General features: G+C 68.6%; 2 protein-coding genes across 2 annotated transcripts; both read left to right on the top strand.

Moving 5' to 3' along the window:
• The first annotated feature begins 32 nt into the window (after positions 1-32).
• On the top strand, positions 33-5,153 carry CHLRE_09g405850v5 (uncharacterized protein). The gene is made up of 12 exons (XM_001697555.2): positions 33-175; positions 263-356; positions 434-633; positions 1,134-1,198; positions 1,602-1,732; positions 1,943-2,073; positions 2,357-2,547; positions 2,839-2,985; positions 3,268-3,360; positions 3,636-3,710; positions 4,047-4,184; positions 4,462-5,153. The coding sequence occupies exons 1-12, from the start codon at positions 130-132 to the stop codon at positions 4,552-4,554; spliced, it is 1,404 nt and encodes a 467-aa protein (XP_001697607.1). The 5' UTR covers positions 33-129; the 3' UTR covers positions 4,555-5,153.
• Positions 5,154-5,234: 81 nt separating this feature from the next.
• CHLRE_09g405900v5 (uncharacterized protein) lies at positions 5,235-18,424 on the top strand. The gene is made up of 11 exons (XM_001697556.2): positions 5,235-5,650; positions 5,871-5,943; positions 6,185-6,307; positions 6,482-7,451; positions 7,641-8,288; positions 8,602-8,728; positions 8,941-9,007; positions 9,232-11,715; positions 11,917-11,985; positions 12,198-15,183; positions 15,346-18,424. The coding sequence occupies exons 2-11, from the start codon at positions 5,878-5,880 to the stop codon at positions 17,475-17,477; spliced, it is 9,672 nt and encodes a 3,223-aa protein (XP_001697608.2). The 5' UTR covers positions 5,235-5,650; positions 5,871-5,877; the 3' UTR covers positions 17,478-18,424.
• Positions 18,425-18,587: the final 163 nt, after the last annotated feature.

Genomic DNA, 18,587 nt, shown 5'->3' on the forward strand with positions numbered 1-18,587 from the left:
CGCTTTCTCGCCCACGATTGTGCAATAAATTAGCGCTTTTCCACCAAACTTGAACGTGTGCCCGCCTGCGGGCTCTGTGTTTAGGGAGCGTTCTAGCTTTGCGTGCGGGCTTGGGAGCGGGCAGAAAACATGAGGCGCCAGGCCGTGACCTGCCTGCGCGGCCTCTGGCGCGCTGGTGAGAAACGCAATGTCGTGGACGGACTCGGAAGGAGACGTGGCCACGCCCCCTCTTGCTCACGGCTCATCGGGACACTCTGCGCAGGCTCGGCGAGCCAGGAGGTTGCCAACCAGGCTGGAGCTTCTTCATTTGCCCTCCAGGGCCTGCTGGCGCAGACGGAGCGGGGTCTGCGGACCAGGTGTGCATCGCATTTCTCGGGTCGCAGACCTTCGCGGAGGGCAGCTGCATGACGCGCCCCTTGCCGTTTCCGCGCAGCGTGGACGCCAAGGATGCTAAGATTGCGCCGCTGTCGGCGATGCCGTGGTCGCTCCAGGCGGCCCGCAGCGCCACCGCTGAGGCGCTCACTCCGGCGAAGGTGAACAACTTCACGCTGAACTTCGGCCCCCAGCACCCCGCCGCGCACGGCGTGCTGCGCCTGGTGCTGGAGATGCAGGGCGAGATTATCATGCGCGCGGGTGAGAGCGGCAAGGGCAGTGCGAGGAGGACGGGGCGGAGGATGCTGGGGGGGGGGGGGACGAGGGTGTTGCGCGCCGTACACGTGGAAGCTGCCCCGGCGCCTCGTTACGCATGCACGTCACGGGGGGGGGGGGGGGCGGTCCCCGTGGAGGTCTTAGGCCTGTTTCCGCAAACTGGTGGGCACATCAGTGGCCGGCATCGTGGCGCAGCCGCTTTGCGAGCCAGCGCCCTGCCACGCTGCGTGCGCCCCTGTGCGGCGTGGCTCGCGCCTTCTGCAGGGCACCGACCACAGGGAAACAGCGGGCATCGCCACATGGCTGCAGCTTAGCGAGGCCTCAGCGGCGCCTAGCTACCTGATGCTAGTCCGCTGATCCGCGCGGCTCCAGCGCGCCTGGGGGTTAGGGCGCGGGCGTGGACATGGGCGGCAAGAAGGGTTTTGCATCTTGGCAGTGACGTGATGTCGGCCGTGTGTCCGCCCCGCTGCCCTATCCCTGCGCAGACCCTCACATCGGCCTGCTGCACCGCGGTACCGAGAAGTTGCTGGAGTACAAGACTTACCTGCAGGTGTGCGTTATGTGTGTGTGTGTGTGGGGGGGGGGGGTAGTTTACACCAATCCCAAATGGGGGGTGATTTCACCATGCAGGCCAAAGCGGAACGGTGGTGGTGGTTGCGGTTGCGGTGGTGGGGGTGGGGAAGGGCGTGGCGCCAGGGATGGGGGAGAGAGAGCAGAGGAGGAAGGATGAGGGCGGGCAGGGCATAGGCATGTGGAAGCGCCAACCCTTACCCTTGGCCTCAACTCCCTTGTCAGCATCGTCCCTACGGCGCCCCCACTGTTGTGCGGCCGGACCAAGTATGCGCTGTATGCTGTCGGTTTCTATGAGCGCCGCGGCCTCCCCGGTTTGACCGCATGCCAACATACGGTATGTCCGCCCCTTTCGCCCGGTGTTCCTACCCCGGCCTCCTCAGGGCCTGCCCTACTTTGACCGGCTGGACTACGTGTCCATGATGTGCATGGAGCACTCGTACGTGCTGGCCATCGAGCAGCTGCTCAACGTGTCCGTGCCCCTGCGCGGCCAGTACATCCGCGTGCTGTTCAGGTGAGGTGGCGGCGGTGGTGGCTGGTGGTTGGTGGGGGGTGGGGTGGTGGCTTCGTGTGTAAGGGCTGATTGCAGGGGCTGGGGGATGTGTGTTTGCAGGTGTGTCAGTCCAGCAGCGGGGTGCCGTGCCGTGTTCGACGAAGGGTCGCCTGCTGCCGCCTTGGCCTGCTAGTGAACACCGCAACCCGCCCGCCTCCCCACCCCGCGCAGCGAGATCACGCGCGTGCTGAACCACCTGCTGGCCATCACCTGCCACTCCATGGACGTGGGCGCGCTGACGCCCTTCCTGTGGGCCTTCGAGGAGCGCGAGAAGCTGTTCGAGTTCTACGAGCGCGTGTCCGGTGAGTGGGGCAAACGTCAGCGGCCGGCCTCGCGAGCCGTTGACACGTAGGTGGCGGTCTGAATCGGTCGGCGTAGGTGGCGATCTGGGTCGCCGTCTGCCACCCGTCTTCATGCCTGGGCCGCCCATCTCACCCAGGCGTCCGCACACGCTTAATATTCCTTGTGGTATTGCCTCATCTCAACTAACCAACCAAACACGCCCGTTCCCGGCCCCACTCTCCCACGCTGCCGCCGCCGCCCTCACCCTGTACCACTGTTCCAACCATCCTTGCAACCCCCCAGGCGCGCGCATGCACGCGGCCTACTTCCGCGTGGGCGGCGTGAGCCAGGACCTGCCCATTGGCCTGCTGCGCGACGTGTACGACTGGGCGCGCCAGTTCGCCAGCCGGCTGGACGAGATGGAGGAGCTGCTGACGGGCAACCGCATCTGGAAGGAGCGCACCGTGGACGTGGGCACCATCACCGCGCAGATGGTGGGTCCCGGCGGTGTGTGTGTGTGGGGGGGGGAGGGGTTGCAAAGATGGTACAGAGAAGTGTGGTGCAAGGTAAACAGCAGGGCGGGGGGGGGGGGGTAGTTTAGTTTACCGGTATTCTGATCCCAAAAGGGGGGAGGGGTTACCAGCTGGCGCTTTTGGGGTTTTGTCTTGTTTTGCCTTGGCTGTCTTCGTCGCGTGTATGGGCAGGCGTGTACGCTGTTGGGTGGTTTCTGATTGCAAGGCTGCTGCCCACTCATCCCACACATTCTCCCGCTGCGTCCTCTTCAGGCCTGGGACTGGGGCTGCTCCGGCCCCATCCTGCGCGCCTCTGGCATTGACTGGGACCTGCGCAAGACGCAGCCGTACGATGCGTACGGCAAGATGCAGTTCAACGTGCCCATCGCCGGCCACGGCGACTGCTACGACCGCTACCTGGTGAGAAGGGCGGGGGCATTGGTTGGCAGACATGGTCTGTGTGTGCGGTCAGCCAGCCACTGCGGTATGACAAGAGCGTTCGTTGGGGAGATGCGGGGCCAGCCGTGGGGGCCAGCTGGCGATTCACGCAACGCATATTGTGTCACACCAACGCACCGCCTCACGCTGTGATCACGAAATATACGCCTCGCCTGTGCCTACGCCTCCCGCCCACCCCGCCTGCTGTCTACTTCGCTACACTTCTGTGTACCAATCCTTGCAACCCCTCTTGCCCCCTCGCAGGTGCGGCTGCAGGAGATGCGCGAGTCGCTGCGCATCATCTACCAGTGCCTCAACGAGATGCCCGACGGCCTGTACAAGAGCCCCGACGGCAAGGTGAGTCAAGCTGATTGACACTTGGGACTCATGCGACTGTACCATCGCGCATGCCCACGTTGTGTACCCCGTGCGTTTGCTCATCGGCTGTGCTCCCGTCATATCGCTGCCCTGAAAAAACAACCACTTTACACCCACCACCACCGCCACCACCAGCATGACCGCCCCCACTTTCTCCTACTGGTGCTCTGACACGTCATGTGCAAACCCCCCGCACCCGCCCCCACCACTTCCTTAACTAATCATGAATGTAACCCCACCTCCTGCTGCGCCAGGTGTGCCCGCCCAGCCGCTCCACCATGAAGCAGTCCATGGAGGCGCTCATCCACCACTTCAAGCTCTACACCGAGGTGAGCGCGAGGCAACTGGTGGATTGCCGAGACCGGGGCGACGCCCGAGCGCGCACGGCGATGACGGACGGGATGTGGGCGGCAAGGACAGCCGGCCCCGCAAATAATGCGGCCACGGGCACCGTCTAGCGCGCGCGCGCCCAACCCGGACCCCAACTGCCCAACCCGCACTCCCACACGCCGTTGCTCAACCCCGCTCGCCGCGTCTTACCCCCGCGCCCCGACGCCTGCTCTGTCTACTTCGCTACACTTCTCTGTCCCATCTTTGCAACCCCAATCTTTGCAGCCCCATCTTTGCAACCCCAATCTTTGCAACCCCGCTGCACCCGCGCGCAGGGCTTCCACGTGCCCGCCGGCGAGACCTACCGCGCCGTGGAGGCGCCCAAGGGCGAGTTCGGCGTGTACCTGGTGTCGCGCGGCGGCAACCGGCCCTACCGCTGCAAGATCCGCTCGCCCGGCTACGCGCACCTGCAGGTCGGTAGGGTTTTCAGGGGCCTGGGGGCTGGGTGTTGCGGGCGGAGGCGGGAAAGAAGGGGGGGTAGGGCAGCAGGCGTGTGTGGGTTGGAAGGTTGGAATCGGGGCGGGGGCGTGCGGTGTGCAGCTCCGGCGTGGGAACGAGGCAGGCAACGGCTGGCATGTTTTGGGGTCAGGGCGAGTGTCGTGGTGTGGTACAGGCATTTGCTTTGAACACACCGCACGCGCAGCTGTACCCACGCTCGTTTTGCGTTTTGCTGTTTGCCGTTTTTTGCAGATGACGGACGTCATCAGCCGCGGCGCCATGCTGGCGGACGTGGTGACCATCATCGGCACCCTGGATGTGGTGTTCGGCGAGATCGACAGGTAAAGGGCCGGAGGGAGGAGGCCCGGAGGAAGACGCCCGAGAGCCGAAAGCAGCAGCGTCAAGCCGGCAATGAAGGCAGCAGGAGGAGCTGGAGGTGTGGGAGAGGAGGCTGGGCGAGAAACCTTCAGGAGGTAGGGCTGCTGGCGACGAGGCCAGGGCACTGGCGTCACCATGTGTCGGTCGGGCCCAGCGGCTGTTGCAGCGGGCGGCGTGGAGTGAGGCGTGTAGGTGCCGGCCACGTAGGGCTGCGGCTGGAGAGGGCGCGCCTTGGGCGCAGCGAGCTTATCTGTAGTATGCATGCACGTCTTGTTGGGGTGCGGTGTCGCGCGTGGAGCTGAGGTGTGTGAACCGGTCGCGGCGTGTCGGGCCTGTGTCACCTGCTGGCGGTTGGGAGCGCGTTAGCAACATCGGCTTGACAAACTGACTTAGATTTGATGATAGGAAGGTAGCTTTTCTCGGCAAGTTTGAACTCAAAAGTGCGTTATCGCGGAAGAACGTGTAGGCGTATGGCCTTTCGGCCCTGGCCGAAGCACTGTGCGTAGGACGGCTTGCTTTTTAGTTGCAGTTTGCACCTCTACTTACGAATGTAAAATGCCGTCTAGCAAACCCGCCCTCCTTTTCGGGATGTGGGCCGTGTCACTCCCTCGGCGGATTGTTGTCACAGCGCAGCGCCAGCGAACCTGGAGTATGACCCACCTGACCGCTCGTTGGCTTACTCTGGACTGACAGCAGGTCTGCCAACTTTTTGTTTCCAAAAGGGCCCCGCAGGCGCGAAACCGATAACACGCACAGAGGCCAGCGCCTTTATCCTTCCACGTTTCTGTAATATTTAAGATTGCTGGTCAAGTGACCTCTAGCAAATGATTTCAAGGGGCTCGGCGCCCGTTTGCCTTTCGATTCCTCAAGGTGGTCTAAAAGTGGCCAACGAGGCCCCGCGAGACTATCAGCAGCTTCTTGATATCAGTAAACGGAATTGCTGGCGCAACCGGCGTCAGTAGGCGATTTGGGACGCCACCTCCGCTCCGTCTGCTGCAGCCAGAGCAGGCAAATCGGCTCCAGAGTATGGCTTATCTTCTTATCTGCTGTGAAAAGTAGGGAGGTGAGCCTCCAACACGCCTCCAAGATGGCAGGGGCCCATTCGCCTGTGCAGCAGCTCTTGCGGTTGCAAGTGCGCGTATACGATAGGTGCATATGTGCATCGGCTCAGAGCGGGGTTGCAGACCCTTGAACTGCTGTGCCTCGGAGCTGAGACTGTGCATCGGTTGGAGCGGGCTTGCAGAGCAGAGCTTAACAACTGCTGTGCCCCCCTTACATCGCAGGGTCAAAATGACGAGGGGAGAGCAGAGCGAGGAGCAGGACCTCGTGCCAGTGGCTCCAGAAGTTGAGCACAGGGTAGGGCGAAACGCGGGGTGTGTCGGTGTTTGCTAGGACCGGGGTCTCCTGACGCCCTGCACCGGTGTAAACGGCAGTGAGGCCGTTGCTGCCTGCCACGGCTAATGCTTTAGTAGAAGCTGTGGCCACGCATACACCAGGGGGGCACCGCGCAAGCGTGCACCGTGCCAGGGGTTTGCAGGGTGGGTACAGTGGTACACAGGAGTCAGTTGTAGCCCGTCCCCATTTTTCCCTGCTGCAGCTGGCGCCTCTGGTTGCGGGTCCGGAGCTGGCATCGGCCATGATAAAAGACACGGTCAAGTATCTGGGCATCCAGCCGACCGGAGTCTCGGGGCTGCGCGGGCCTTACCTGCAAGTGCGGCCGGTAAGACCTGCAATTCACTGCAGTTCACTCGGTTACCGGGACTAGGGAGGCCGCTATATTGCGTATTTGCATGCAGCGCAGACGACAGCCGCGTGCCCTGAGACCAGGCCACATCTCATGACGTCCCCGGCGCTCACTTGACTTCTTGACTTGTCCATAATTCTGTACGCGCAGGCTGGCGAGGGGGCGTCGGACATATTTGTGATGGGCAGCTGGCGGACGCATCACAAGCCAGGCGCGGGGCCCAGCGGGGCCGTGCTGGACAGCATGCAGCGTGCTGACGTTGCGCGACCACCGCAGCTGGTGCAGCTGCACGCAGCTGCGTCGGGCGCGGGCGAAGATGCGTCCATGCAGCAGGCTGAGCGGGGTGCTGCTGCAGGCGTTGCCGTGGCTGCGGGCGGTGGCGGGGCGACGGGTGGCGGGAGACCAGATGCTCCGAATGGCGCCGGAGCTGGGGCACTGCCGCACCCACCGGCCATGTCCAATGGCGGCGTTCGGGGCATGCACGCTGCCGGCCCCGATGCTAGCTTCGTCCCGCGCGTCGTCGAGCATCACGATGGCGAGGATTATATGCAGCATGACCACGGCCACGCGGCGCGTGTGAGGATCATGGAGCACACGGGCCCGACCTCGCCGATGGCAACTGAGGCGGGGCGGGGCGCGGCAGCAGCGGGGTCTGTGCACGGCAACGGGCATGGCGGCTACGGCGCCGGCGGCCAGCGCCGCGACGGCCCGCTGATTGAAGAGTGTCTTTCTGACACCGAGCCCCCCGCTTCACCCAGCGGCCGCAAGGCGACTGCGTCGCAGCACCATGACGGCGCGGCGGCGACGGCAGGGGTTGGTGCGGGGTTGCTGGGGCATGGTGGCGGCGGTTTGACCCCGATGGACTCTTCGCCGCGCCCGCCCGCAACGGCGGCGCGGCAGCGGCCGCAGCCAATTGTGCAGCTCGCGGACTCACTGCCCGACCCAGATCGCATGATGGAGGACTCGTGGCCGCAGCAGCACCAGGCAGTGGAGCAGCCCGTGTCGTACCCGGATGAGAGGCTGGGCCCGGGGCAGCAGCCCCATCACGTGGAAGAGCCGCGGTCGACGGACGCGCAGGAGGAGCGGCAGGCGGCGAGCGGACACGTGGTGGAGCTGGCAGGTGCGAGAGCTGGGTTGGGCGTGCAGAAGCTGCGTCAGCATGGCCGAGGCGCCTGCAAAGCCGCCGACTGTTGTTTGCACGAAACTTGATCTGGGTTGGGTAGACCGGTGTGCTGCTTCGTTCTGTGGCATTGGTTGTTGCTGGTGCGTGACTTCTGCCTGACATGGCGATGTGTGTGTGGGTGCGCAGGCCCGGCACTGCCTGCGGCACACGCGCTGGCCACGGCGGCTGCCGCGGCGGCGGCGGGTACAAGCCGGCACGACGCGGGCGCCAGCCCTCTGACCCACATGGCGCCGCCGGCCTCGGTAAAGGCAGCGGCGCCGCCGCCCACCGCCAACGGCATGGTCGGCGCCAGCGGCGCGGGCCCGCTAGTCCTCAGCCCGCGGCCGCGGTCGGAGTGGGAGCTGGACCCCTCCAAAATCATTATCGGGCGCCGCCTGGCAGTCGGCGGCTTCGGCGAGGTGTTTGTGGCCAAGTACGAGGGTACGCTGGTTGCGGTGAAGCGGCTGCTAGCCACCGACTCCGACACAACGCAGCGCTTCATAGACGAGGTCCACATGCTGGCGCGCCTGCGCCACCCCAACTTGCTCCTTTTTATGGGCTACACGCTCACGCCCGAGCCATCCATCGTGACGGAGTTCATGTCGCGCGGAAGCCTGTTCCACATCCTGCGCCAGGCCGGCGACAAGGTCCCGGAGGCGCGCATGCAGCGCGTGGTGGCGGTGTCGGTGGCTCGCGGCATGGCGTACCTGCACTCGCGCTCGCCGCCCATTCTGCACCTGGACCTGAAGAGCCCCAACGTGCTGGTGGACGACCGCTGGCGTGTCAAGATCGCGGGTAGGAGCCGGTGGAAGGGGCCCGATGTGGCGGACATGGGTAGTGGTCTGGTGGATAGGTGGAAGCTTTGGGGCGGTTGGCGTGGCATATGGGTCTGGTTAAGGGCGGGTTAGGCATCGGTTGGGTGGGATGGTTGCGGAAATTCCATGCATCTCGATCTGGGTCGGGGACCGAGATGCGCCAGCCGATTTGGGTTGGGCAGTTGGATGCGCGGACTCAGGGGCGTGCCGGTGCCTAGCCTGCGCCGCGGCCCAGCCGCCCGGCATCCGGTTGTGATCCCATGCACACTGACTGCCGTGTCCTGCACTCGCAGACTTTGGGCTGTCGCGCGTGCGGCAGCGCACCTACGTGTCGTCAGGCGCCGCGGCGGGGTCGCCGGAGTGGATGGCGCCCGAGGTGCTGCGCTGCGACCACTATGCAGAGGCCGCGGACGTGTACAGGTGCGTGGGAGCATGGACGGATGAGAGAAAACTAGGATTGAGAAGGTGGCACGGGGCGTATGTCGCAGAGCGACAATAGCCGGGCCTGCTGTGCCCCGAGTGCTGCAGCATGCACTCTGCGCCAGCTCGCAAACTGCGTCTTGCATTTACATCATGCCGCTCTTTGCCTTTTGTCGTTATGCCCGCCTCTCCTGCCACTTGTGCTAATGCAGCTACGGCGTGGTGCTGTGGGAGCTGCTCACCGGCAAGGCGCCCTGGGCCGACCTCAACGCTATGCAGGTGCGTGCGCCGGGTTGTTAATGCGCACGCGCACACACACATGCATACACAAAACCCACCTTGCGTGCGTGGCGTGCCATCCAGCGCAAACCACGCCGCTTGCATCCCCATGGACGGCTGCCCCCTCCCTGTCCCGCTCCCTCCCTCTCCCGCTCACCCATCACCGTATCTCTCTATCCTTCCACCTGACCAACTCGCCCGCACCCATGACGGCGCTCGCGCAGGTGGTGGGCGCCGTGGGCTTCGCGCGCCGCAGCCTGCCCGACCCCACCGAGGGCGACCCACTGCTGCTGCACCTGTGCAAGGCCTGCCGCGCCTACGAGCCCAGCCAGCGGCCGTCCTTCTCGCAGATCGTGGAGGCCATGGACAGCCACTACGGCCCGCACGCCCTGGCCAACGGCGCCAGCGGAGGCCCCCAGGCGGGCGGCGCTGTGGCAGGCCACAACCCCGCCGCGCTGCCGCCCCAGCGCCAGGAGCCGCCGGCTCTCATGCCGCCGCCCCCGCCGCCGCCGTTGGAGACGGAAGCAGCGGCTGTGCCGATAGTGCAGGAGACGCACAGCCCCTCGCCGGCGCCGTTGCAGTCGACCGTGCCGCCGCCCGCTGCATCACCCGCGCCAGTGCCGGGGCAGGCCCAAGCTCAGGCCGGCGGCGCCTCCGCCTCACTCCGCATTACGCGCCGCCACAGCCTGGCGGCTAGCCCAGTCCCTGCCGCCGCCGCTGCCGTCGCGTCATCGGCGGCGGCGCCGGCGACGGCGCCCGACGCCGACGGCGCTGCGGGGCCGGCGCGCCAGGACGCGGCGCGTTTCACGTCTGTTCACGACTCGCCGCGCTCGCGGCGGCGATACCGCAGCCCGCACGGCGAGGACGCAATGATGGGCCCGCCGCCCGTCACTGCGCGCCTCAACGACGACCGTAAGACGCCCAGCCCGCGCACCGCGCTGGGCGCCGCCGGCGCCGCGGGGCGGCTCTGGGCCGCGCATGGCCTGGCGTCTCAGTCCTTCGCGGACAACGACGGCGGGATGCACCGGCCCCAAGCGGCGGCGGCTGCGGCGGCGGCGGCAGCGACCGCGGGCGCCGTGGCGCCGAGGCACAACGCTGCGCTGACCGCGGCTTCGCCGTTTGCCAATGCCAGCGCGTCGGGAGCTGCGTCGCAGGCGGCCTCGCCGTCGCCGTTCGCTGCTGCAAACACCGCAGCGGTGGCGGTGGCGGCGCCTGCTGCCGAGCCGCCGGCGCGGCTCCCGGCGTCCGCGTCGCCCTTCGCGGCGGCCGCCGCCGCGGCGGATGCTCATGATGACGGCGCGAAGGCACAGGCGAGCCCACCGGTCAGTGTGGTGGACGTGCGGCAGTTGGCGGCGCCGCCCGCAGTCGCAGTGGAGGCCGGTGCTGGCGCGAGGGCGGGGCCGGAGGCTGCAGGCCCGGCTGTGGCCGTGGCCGTGGACGCAGCGGCACCTGCTGAGGCGTGTGCGCTGGAGGGTCCGGATAGTATGGACCTGGGCTCCCCGCGGCCGCGGCTGGTGACGTCGCCGCGCGAGGGCTGGGGCGCGGAGACGCCGAAGGAGGCCGCCCCACATCCCGCGCAGGGGCCGGAGCTGGCTGCGGCTGCGGCTGCGACCGCACCTGAGGCGGCCGAGGTGCAAGCCAAGGAGGAGGTGCAAGAGCAGCAACCAGCGCAGCAGGCGCAGCTGCAGCAGCAGGAAGAGCGGCGGCCACTGGTGGTGCAGCCGCGGCCGTCGTCTGGCGCGACCGCCCATTCGCTGAGGCCGCCTCAGCCGCCGGTAGGCTCCGGCGCGCAGGGCAACCCCTCGGTGCTTCGCCAGGTGCTGGCGGGTCGGTACGGCCGGCCGGGGCACCGCCGTGTGGCCAGCGACGAGGTGGGGCAGCTGCAGCGACTGAACGCCGCGCTGGCGATGGCAGCAGCCGGCGGCGCCGGCGTCACAGGCTTGGGTGGTAGCGGCCCAGGCAGCGCGGCTCCGCCGCATGGCGCCGCAGCGGCTGCTGCGGCGGCTGCGGCCGCGGCGATCATGCAAGTGCACCAGCAGCACCGGCTCCACGCCGCCGCGGCGGCGGCCGCGGCGGCGGCGGCTACGCCCGGCAGCGGGCAGGCGAGCGGCGGCGGCATCGGGTCCGGCAGCGGCGGCGGCGTTGGCGCGCGGCGCAGTCGTGGCCTGGCACGTAACAGCGCCCCAATGCGGTACACGTACGGGGGCGCGGGGAGCGTCGGCGCGCCGACTGCGGCTGGCGCGATGCAGCCCCCCTCTGCGCTGCCGCAGCCGCGCGCGCACCACAGCCACGGCCACTTGCTGCACCAGCAGATGCGCGCAGCGGCCGCTGCTGCAGCCGCCGCGGCGGCGGCCGCCGCCGCTGCTTCCTCCTCCGCGCCCTCCACCCCGGCCGCGAATGCCGGCGCCGGCATGTCCGGGGGTGGCGTGGGCGTCTCCGCGCCCGTGGGCCTCAGCCCGATGTTCGACGTGACCTCCGCGGCCGCTGCCGCGGCGGCGGCGGCGGCGGCCGCCGCAGGCGGCGGCAGCGCCGCCAGCTCGCTCGACCTGCACGACCTCGCGGGCCTTGCGGCGGCCGCTGCCGCCGCCGGCGATCGCTGGGCCGCCGGCAGCGCCGACACGCAGTCGGAGCTCAGCTTCGCCTTCATCCTGGGCGACCGCGGCGACGGCGGCTCCATCTGCTCCCTAGACACTGCCGATGACTACCAGGTAGGCGCGGTGATGCGTTGAAACTCGGAAGGTCCTTGGCGGTGCCTGTTTTGAACTCTGACGCTGGCGGCAATCTTTCTGGTAGTAGCTGTCGACTCTGGCATAGCCCTCTTTGTAGTGCTGTAGCCACAACTTCCCAGCAGTCGTGAAAGCACTGATTGGTAAGTGGTAACCCTTCGCCCGTTGCTTTGCCCCCGCCAGGACTACATGGCCAGTGCCAGTCTGGACCAGTTGCCGCTGCTGGAGGAGGATGAGCGCATGGACTCGCAGGTGCGTTTGATGGGCAGTGAAGAGATAGCCTAAATGTATGAGTACGCGAGTTCTATGGACGCAGGGGAAGGTGCACATCCATAAGCAAAGCATGATTGTCGGTCAGCACTACGGCAGCCCGGCCTCTGGGAGCCCGGCCGCTGTCCTTGCATACCTCGTTCACCACAAGCAGTGCTGATTCTGTGTGGTCTTTTGCCGCTATCCCCTCACAGGAGCCGATTGAGGAGGAGGGAGAGATCTCCCTGGACGAGGACGACGAGGCCGCCGAGCCAGGGGCGGGCTCCAAGTCCGGCAGCGGCGGCGGCGCGCAGTCGGAGGGCGGCGGCAGCGCGGCAGAGGGCGAGCGGCCGCACCTGCCGCACTTGCAGCTGCCGCACCTGCAGCAGCAGCTGCAGCAGCAGACAGACGTGGACTTGGACGCGGACTTTGAGCTGCCGAAGCCGCCGCCGGAAGCTGAAGGGCCGGCGGTGGAGCTGATACCGCGCCCGCCCTCGCCCTTCGTGGCGCCCTCAGCCCAGGTGCCCTGGGGCTCCAGCGCGGCCGGCAACGCCGGTGCCGCGGCGCCCGAAGGCGCCATCGCTGCCTCGGCGGCTCCGCACCAGCAGCCGCAGCAGCCACAGCAGCCACAGCAGCAGGAGCCGGAGGCGGACTTGTGGGCGGCGCTGCAGCGCGCCCGCAGCTCACGTCAGGACAGCGCGGCCGCGGCGTCGGAGCTACGCCCGGTGGCCATTGCGCACGCCTCGTCGCACGTGCCGGACCATCACCAGCAGCAGCAACACCCGCACCAAAGTAGCAGCGGCGCCGTCGCGCCACCTAGCCCTTTTAACACCTATAGTAACCAACAACAGCAGCAGTCGGCCCCGCATGGCGGGCAGCAATTTGCATTCGCTGGCGACGCTAGCCAGCACCAGCATTTGCACACGCAGGTTTCGCATCAGCAGCAGCCGCAGTCGCTGCTGCAGCACGGCACAAATAAAGGACACGGCCACGCGCACGTCCACTTTGCCCCTCTGCCGGGTGCCCACTCACACGCCGAGCTGCATGGCTCCCAACAGCAACAGGCGGGCCATAGCTATAGCAATAATAGCTTCCAGCAACAACAACAGCATGTGCATGTCCATGTGCACAGCGCCGCCGGACGGCCTGCAGAAGGCTCGGCCGCAGCGGCAACGGCAACGGCGGGACCGGACGCGACGGCGGCGGCCGGGCAGCCCAGCCGCACTCTGTCGCGCAACGCCAGCGGCGGCGGCAGCGGCGCTGCCGGCGCTTCGGCCACCACCTATAGGAGTGGCAGGTTCAAGGTGACCATTGAGCCGACGGCCGGCGACGCGCCGTCGCACGCGGAGCACGCCGCGTCGCATGCGCACGCTACCAGCCCGGCGGCGCACTCACACCCACACCAGTATCCAATGGTGGGGGCCCGGGCGCAGCCGCATCATCAACACGCGCAGCCCGGCACGGGCCCCTCGGCGGCGCAGTCGCCGGCGACACCGCTTTCGTCCATGATAGTAGGGATGCAGGGGCCGCCATCGCCCGGCAGTGAGGCCGCCTCCCCCACAGGCATGGCGGCGGCGCAGCCGCGACCCGATGTGGATTGGATTTTCCCGTCCGCCTTTGCCCTGGCGCCCACGGCTGCTGGCGCCGGCGCCGGCGCCGGCGCCTCGCCGGCTTCGGGGCAGCCGCCTCAGAGCCGCACGGCGTCGGGCGAGGTGGCGCACATGGCTGGGTCCCATGCAGGCCACAGCCACAGCCAACACCATCTCCAGCAGCAGCAGCACCAGCAGCCGCCGCCGCTGTCTCCCGCCGGCAGCACCGGCGCGGGGCCGCTGCCGCACGCGCTGTCCGTGGAGGGTGCGGGCGACGCCACTGCCGCGGCGGCGGCGGCTGCAGTTGCTCGCAGCCGCAGCACGCCGCAGCACCACACGGCAGTGGCTGCGGCGGGCAGCCTAGGCACCGCCAGCGCCGGCAGCGCCGGCGGCAGCCCACTCCACCTGGGCGACCAGCACCACCACACCTCCTCCGCCGCAGCGGCGGCGGCGGCGGCGCTCAGCGGCGGCGGGCCGCCAGTGGCGCTCAACAGTGTGACCATGTACCGCAAGGGCCGCTTCTTCGTGTCCTCGCACTCCGCCGCCGGCACGCACTCGCTGTCCGTCACCAACCCGTTCGCCTCCTCCGCCGCCACGTCATCACATGCGGGCGGCGCCGGCCACGGCGGCGGCGGCGAGTACGGCGGCGCGCACGACGACGGCTCGGAAGAGCATGACGGCGCCAGCGGCCCAGCCTCGCCCAGGCTTGGCGGCGGCCTCGCCGCCCCCGCTGCCGCTGCTGGCGGCGGTGCCGCTCTGTTCCGCCGCGTATCCAGCCACGCCGGCAGCGACGGCAGCTCGCCAGGCGCGGCCGGCGGCGACGGTGGCGCCGCCGCCGCGGCTGTGGCGGCTGGAGGCGGCAAGATGTCCTGGGCGGCGGTGGCGGCGCTGCCGCCATCGCCCGGCGCGGCGGGCTCCTCGCCGTCGCAGCAGGCGCCGCCCATCATCGCGGCGGGGCGGCAGTACAGCCGCGGCCGCTTCACGGTCGCGGAATCCATTGTAGCCGCGCCGCCGCTGCCGGAGGGCCGCCGGCCGTCCATGAGCTTCCCCGTCGCCACCGCCAGCGCCGCAGGCGAGTTGCCGTCGGCGCCCTCTGGTGGCCTCGGCGCCAGCGCCACCGCCGGAGCAGGCGCCGACCTGGCCTCCGCGCCGCCGTCAATGAACGGTGTGGGCAACGGTGTGGGCCCGGCGCCGGCACAGCCGGTGCCGGTGCCGGGCCGCGCGGCCGGGGCCGGGGCTGCCGGTGTGGTGGTGGGCTCGGCGCCGCTGTGGGCGCCTATGGCCATGTCTGTGTCGCCGCCGTCGGCCTTCGCGGTGCTGGCGGCGGCCCCGGCCTCCGGCCCCGGCTCCGCACTGCCCTCCCGGACAGGCAGTGGCATCATGGGCCCTCCGCCGCCGCCGATCCTAGCGAGCTCCGTGGGCGGCATGGGCATGGGCAGCGGCAGCGGCCTGGGGCTGGGCCCGCCCAGCCCTCAGCAGCCGCAGGTGACGGTGGTCCGCAAGATGGGGCGCTTCACGGTTCGCGAGATGGACAGCACCTCCAACGCCTCCAGCCGCGGCCCCAGCATCAGCGGCGCCGTCAATGACGCCGCGCCCGGCGGGTCGTTGTTTGGTGAGTAGCTGCCGTCAGCGTTGTGTGCGGCGTGCGTTCATGCCGAGGGCTGCGTGCGCCGTCGCCACGGCTGTGAACGGTGCTTTCACCACGGCCCTGCGTTCTAAGTTTCCCTCTATGCATCGCTGACGCCCGGCCGCCCGTGCCCTCCGTCCCTTGCAGTGCCGCCCCCGCCATCGCTGCCGCCTGGTTCCAGCCCCGCCGGAGCGCCCACCGCCGGAGCGCCTGCGGGACGCTCCGGCCCTTCCACCGCCGCCACGCCCTCTGCGCACGGCGCCGCGGTTGCCTCTGGCGCCGCCGCTGGCGCTGGCGCTGGCGGCCTGATGATGCTTGGCTCGCCGCCCGATCATGAGGCCATGTTGCTGAGCAGCCACCACAGCAGCTGCAGCTTTGCCTCGGCTTCCGGCTGCAGCCGCACCAGCTCCGCCTCCGCCTCGCAGGCCCTGGAGGTGGACATGGGGGCCGCGGCGGGCGCGGCACCAGGAGGAGCAGCGGCGGGAGGTGCGCCGCACCAGCAGCACCATAGGCAGCTGGAGCGAAGGCCAAGCGGCGGCAGCCCCGCGGCGCACGGAGCCTCCGCTGGAACGTTGTCGCAGCCGCCACTGGCTGGCTCGCCGACGCCCGGCGGCGCAGCAGGTGCGCTGCCCGCTGCGTCCCCGCCGTCGTTGGACGCGACGGCGCCGCGGAACCGCTCCTCTGAGGGCGGCACGCCACCCGGCAGCGCGGCCGGCATGGACATGGGCAAGGTGCTCCGGGTGAAGAGCAAGGGCCGCTTCACGGTGATTGAGCACGAGGTGGCGCCTCCGCCGGCGCTGACGCAGCAACAGCAGCAACAGCAGCAGCCGCAGCAGCCGCAGCAGCCGCAGGAGCAGCAGCAGCACTCGTCGTTGGAGCAGGAGCTGCACGAGCGGCAGTCGCACCTAACGCAGGCGCAGCACGACCAGCTGATGATGCTGCCGCCGCGGCAGCAGTCGGTGGGGCCCGCGCACGGCGCGGCTCCGGCGGCCACAGCCCATCCCGCCCAGGATGAGCAGCAGCAGCAGCAGCAGCACGGGATTGGAGCCGCCGCGGCAGCGGGGTTGGTTGAAGCCGGGCGTGACCACGTCGCTGAAGGGCCGGGTGGTCATGGTGACCCCTTTCCCGCGGTGCTGGAGACTGTGTCTCTGCCGCTGCCGCCCGTGGCACGTGCGGGTAGCCTGCCGCGTGCCCCTAGCGGCAGCGCCGGCGCCGGTGCCAGCGCCACTGACCTTCCAGGGGCGCAGCCGCATCAGCAGCCGCAACGGCAACGCCTGGCCTCACCACCGCCGCCAGCGCGCCAGGCGCCGACGATGGCGGCCGCGGCGCGGGGGGCCGCGACAGGGGCGGCAGCGCCGCCGCCGGCGACGTGGGGCCTGTCGGGGCCGCAGGCGCCGGAGACGGCGGCGCAGCTGCACGCGGACATGGCTCAGATGGTGCGGGAGCGCATGCAGCGCAACGCCTCAATGGGGCACCTGCAGCAGGAGCAGGCAGCGGCAGCGGTGCAGGCGGTGCAGCGGGAGCGGGAGGAGCAGGCCCGTGCGCGGGTTGCGGGAGGTGCGGGAGGCGCGGCGCGGGACGAGGACGAGGAGGAGGAGCAGGGGCGCGGCCGCGGGCAGCGGCCGGAGCAGCAGCCGCAGCCGCAGCAGCAAGGGCCCGGGCGTCGGCGGCCCGGGCGTCGCGGCCAGGTGGGGCCGGGCGGGGAGGAGGATCGCAACAGAGAGGATGAGGACGACGAGGATGGAGCCCCGGGAGGCTCTGGCGGCGGGCGGCGCGCCCGCCGCGGCTTGCGCGCCGGCGGCGCGGGCTCTGGGGCTGGAGGGGCCGGGGCGGAGCGTTGCACCTACGAGGTGTCGTTTGGCGATGGACTCACGATTCAGATCAGTCACGAGCTGCCGGCGGGCGCCGGTGCCGGCGATGACGACGGCGACGATGCGGTGATGTTGGACGTGGGCATTGTGCATGGCGGAGGCGATGAGGAGGAGGATGACGAGGCGGTGGAGCAGGAGGAGGAGGGCACCGACAGCAGCAGCGAGGGTGAGGATGCGGAGGATGGCGGCGAGCAAGGCCCGCTGTTCCCGCCTGGCACGCCAGTGCACGAGGGCACCGTCGTGCACGGCTGGGACGACGGCACCGCGGGGGATGCCTTTTCACCGCGCCGCCGGGGCTGGCGTGGTCTGTACGGCGCGCGCTCGAGCGACGAGACCGGCGATGGGGCCGGCGCGGGCGGAGGCACGGGGGCGGGTGAGGGGGATGATGCTGACTCAATGGAGATGTAGAGGGCTTGGGAGCAGTGGGAGGAGAGCGAGCGGCAGCAGGAAAGGGGTGGGCGGCTTCACGCCATGCAGTCCAGATAGACTTTGAGCTTTGAGAATTCATTACTGGGTATGCAGAAAGAGAAGTGACTCGATTTGTTCGTTTGTGGTATGAGAGCTGCCCCTCGATGCTCGGCACGTGCTTTAGTGCAGTGCTCTAGGGCTGTAGTTAAGCTCCAGTTAAGATCTCGTTGGTGACTCGGTTACCACGATGGGTGAACTGACAGGGATTGCTAGAGCAAAGGCATAGACAGCAAGGAGTGAACTGACCGTGTACGTTTCAATGGGATGGTTCCCAGGTTGCGCCGCCGCATGGAGTACGCGGGTATGCTGCGCTGGCAAGGGGAGACTTGGCAATGGCGCGCCGTCCATGGAGCCGGGTTGGGCGCTCGCACAGATCGCGCGCGGGTGGTGATTCGGCGCTTTTACTGGGCTCTTGCCAATGTTGGGCGGCGGTCGATGTACGGTAGGTTAGATCCACGGGCCACACGGAGCGGCCCTTGGCGCGATGGGCATCTGCCTCGCACGTAATCTTTGCCCGCGGCGCCGCAGGCGCATCGCGGGTATTCTTTTTGTGTGGATGCTGATGGTTTAGGAACATTATTAGGCCGCCCCAGGCGTGCGGCCTGGGTACAATGTGGGGTATGGCATGCTGGCTTTTGTGAAGGGAGCAGGTGCCCGAGGAATTTGGAATGCGCGAACGGCGGAGCAGTTACAGTTCCGCAACACTCGTCAATAAGCGGTTAGAGCGGAGCTTGAGGGGAATCGCCATGTACGGCGACGCCGCATGGCGGACCCGGTGCCCCGGTGTGGTGGGCAGTTGGGTCGGTGTGTACGGATAACGGGCGTGCGCGATCACCATTGAAGTCGCGCCCGTGTCGCAAGGAAAATTGGTGTAATGCATCCTCAGCGCAGGGCTGCTCCTCGGCCGTATGACGGCGCATCGCAAGGATCACAGGGGCGAGCCGGACGCGGCTTTGTGCCCGCTGTGGCCAGCGAGGGGGCTACGCCGCAGTCACACTGCAGCGCGTCTACCCAATCGGGACCTGCGGGGCCTTGCTGGTGACAGCCCTC

Source organism: Chlamydomonas reinhardtii, chromosome 9 (genome assembly GCF_000002595.2).
Source record: "Chlamydomonas reinhardtii strain CC-503 cw92 mt+ chromosome 9, whole genome shotgun sequence".
Lineage (NCBI taxonomy): Eukaryota > Viridiplantae > Chlorophyta > Chlorophyceae > Chlamydomonadales > Chlamydomonadaceae > Chlamydomonas > Chlamydomonas reinhardtii.

Excerpts from the sequence above, each read along its gene's own strand:
- CHLRE_09g405850v5 (XM_001697555.2), top strand. The coding sequence starts at position 130 with ATGAGGCGCCAGGCCGTGACCTGCCTGCGCGGCCTCTGGCGCGCTG. Across the intron at positions 634-1,133 it reads CGAGATTATCATGCGCGCGG|ACCCTCACATCGGCCTGCTG; the intron begins GTGAGAGCGGCA and ends ATCCCTGCGCAG. Across the intron at positions 3,711-4,046 it reads ACTTCAAGCTCTACACCGAG|GGCTTCCACGTGCCCGCCGG; the intron begins GTGAGCGCGAGG and ends ACCCGCGCGCAG.
- CHLRE_09g405900v5 (XM_001697556.2), top strand. The coding sequence starts at position 5,878 with ATGACGAGGGGAGAGCAGAGCGAGGAGCAGGACCTCGTGCCAGTGGCT. Across the intron at positions 11,716-11,916 it reads ACACTGCCGATGACTACCAG|GACTACATGGCCAGTGCCAG; the intron begins GTAGGCGCGGTG and ends TGCCCCCGCCAG. Across the intron at positions 11,986-12,197 it reads ATGAGCGCATGGACTCGCAG|GAGCCGATTGAGGAGGAGGG; the intron begins GTGCGTTTGATG and ends ATCCCCTCACAG.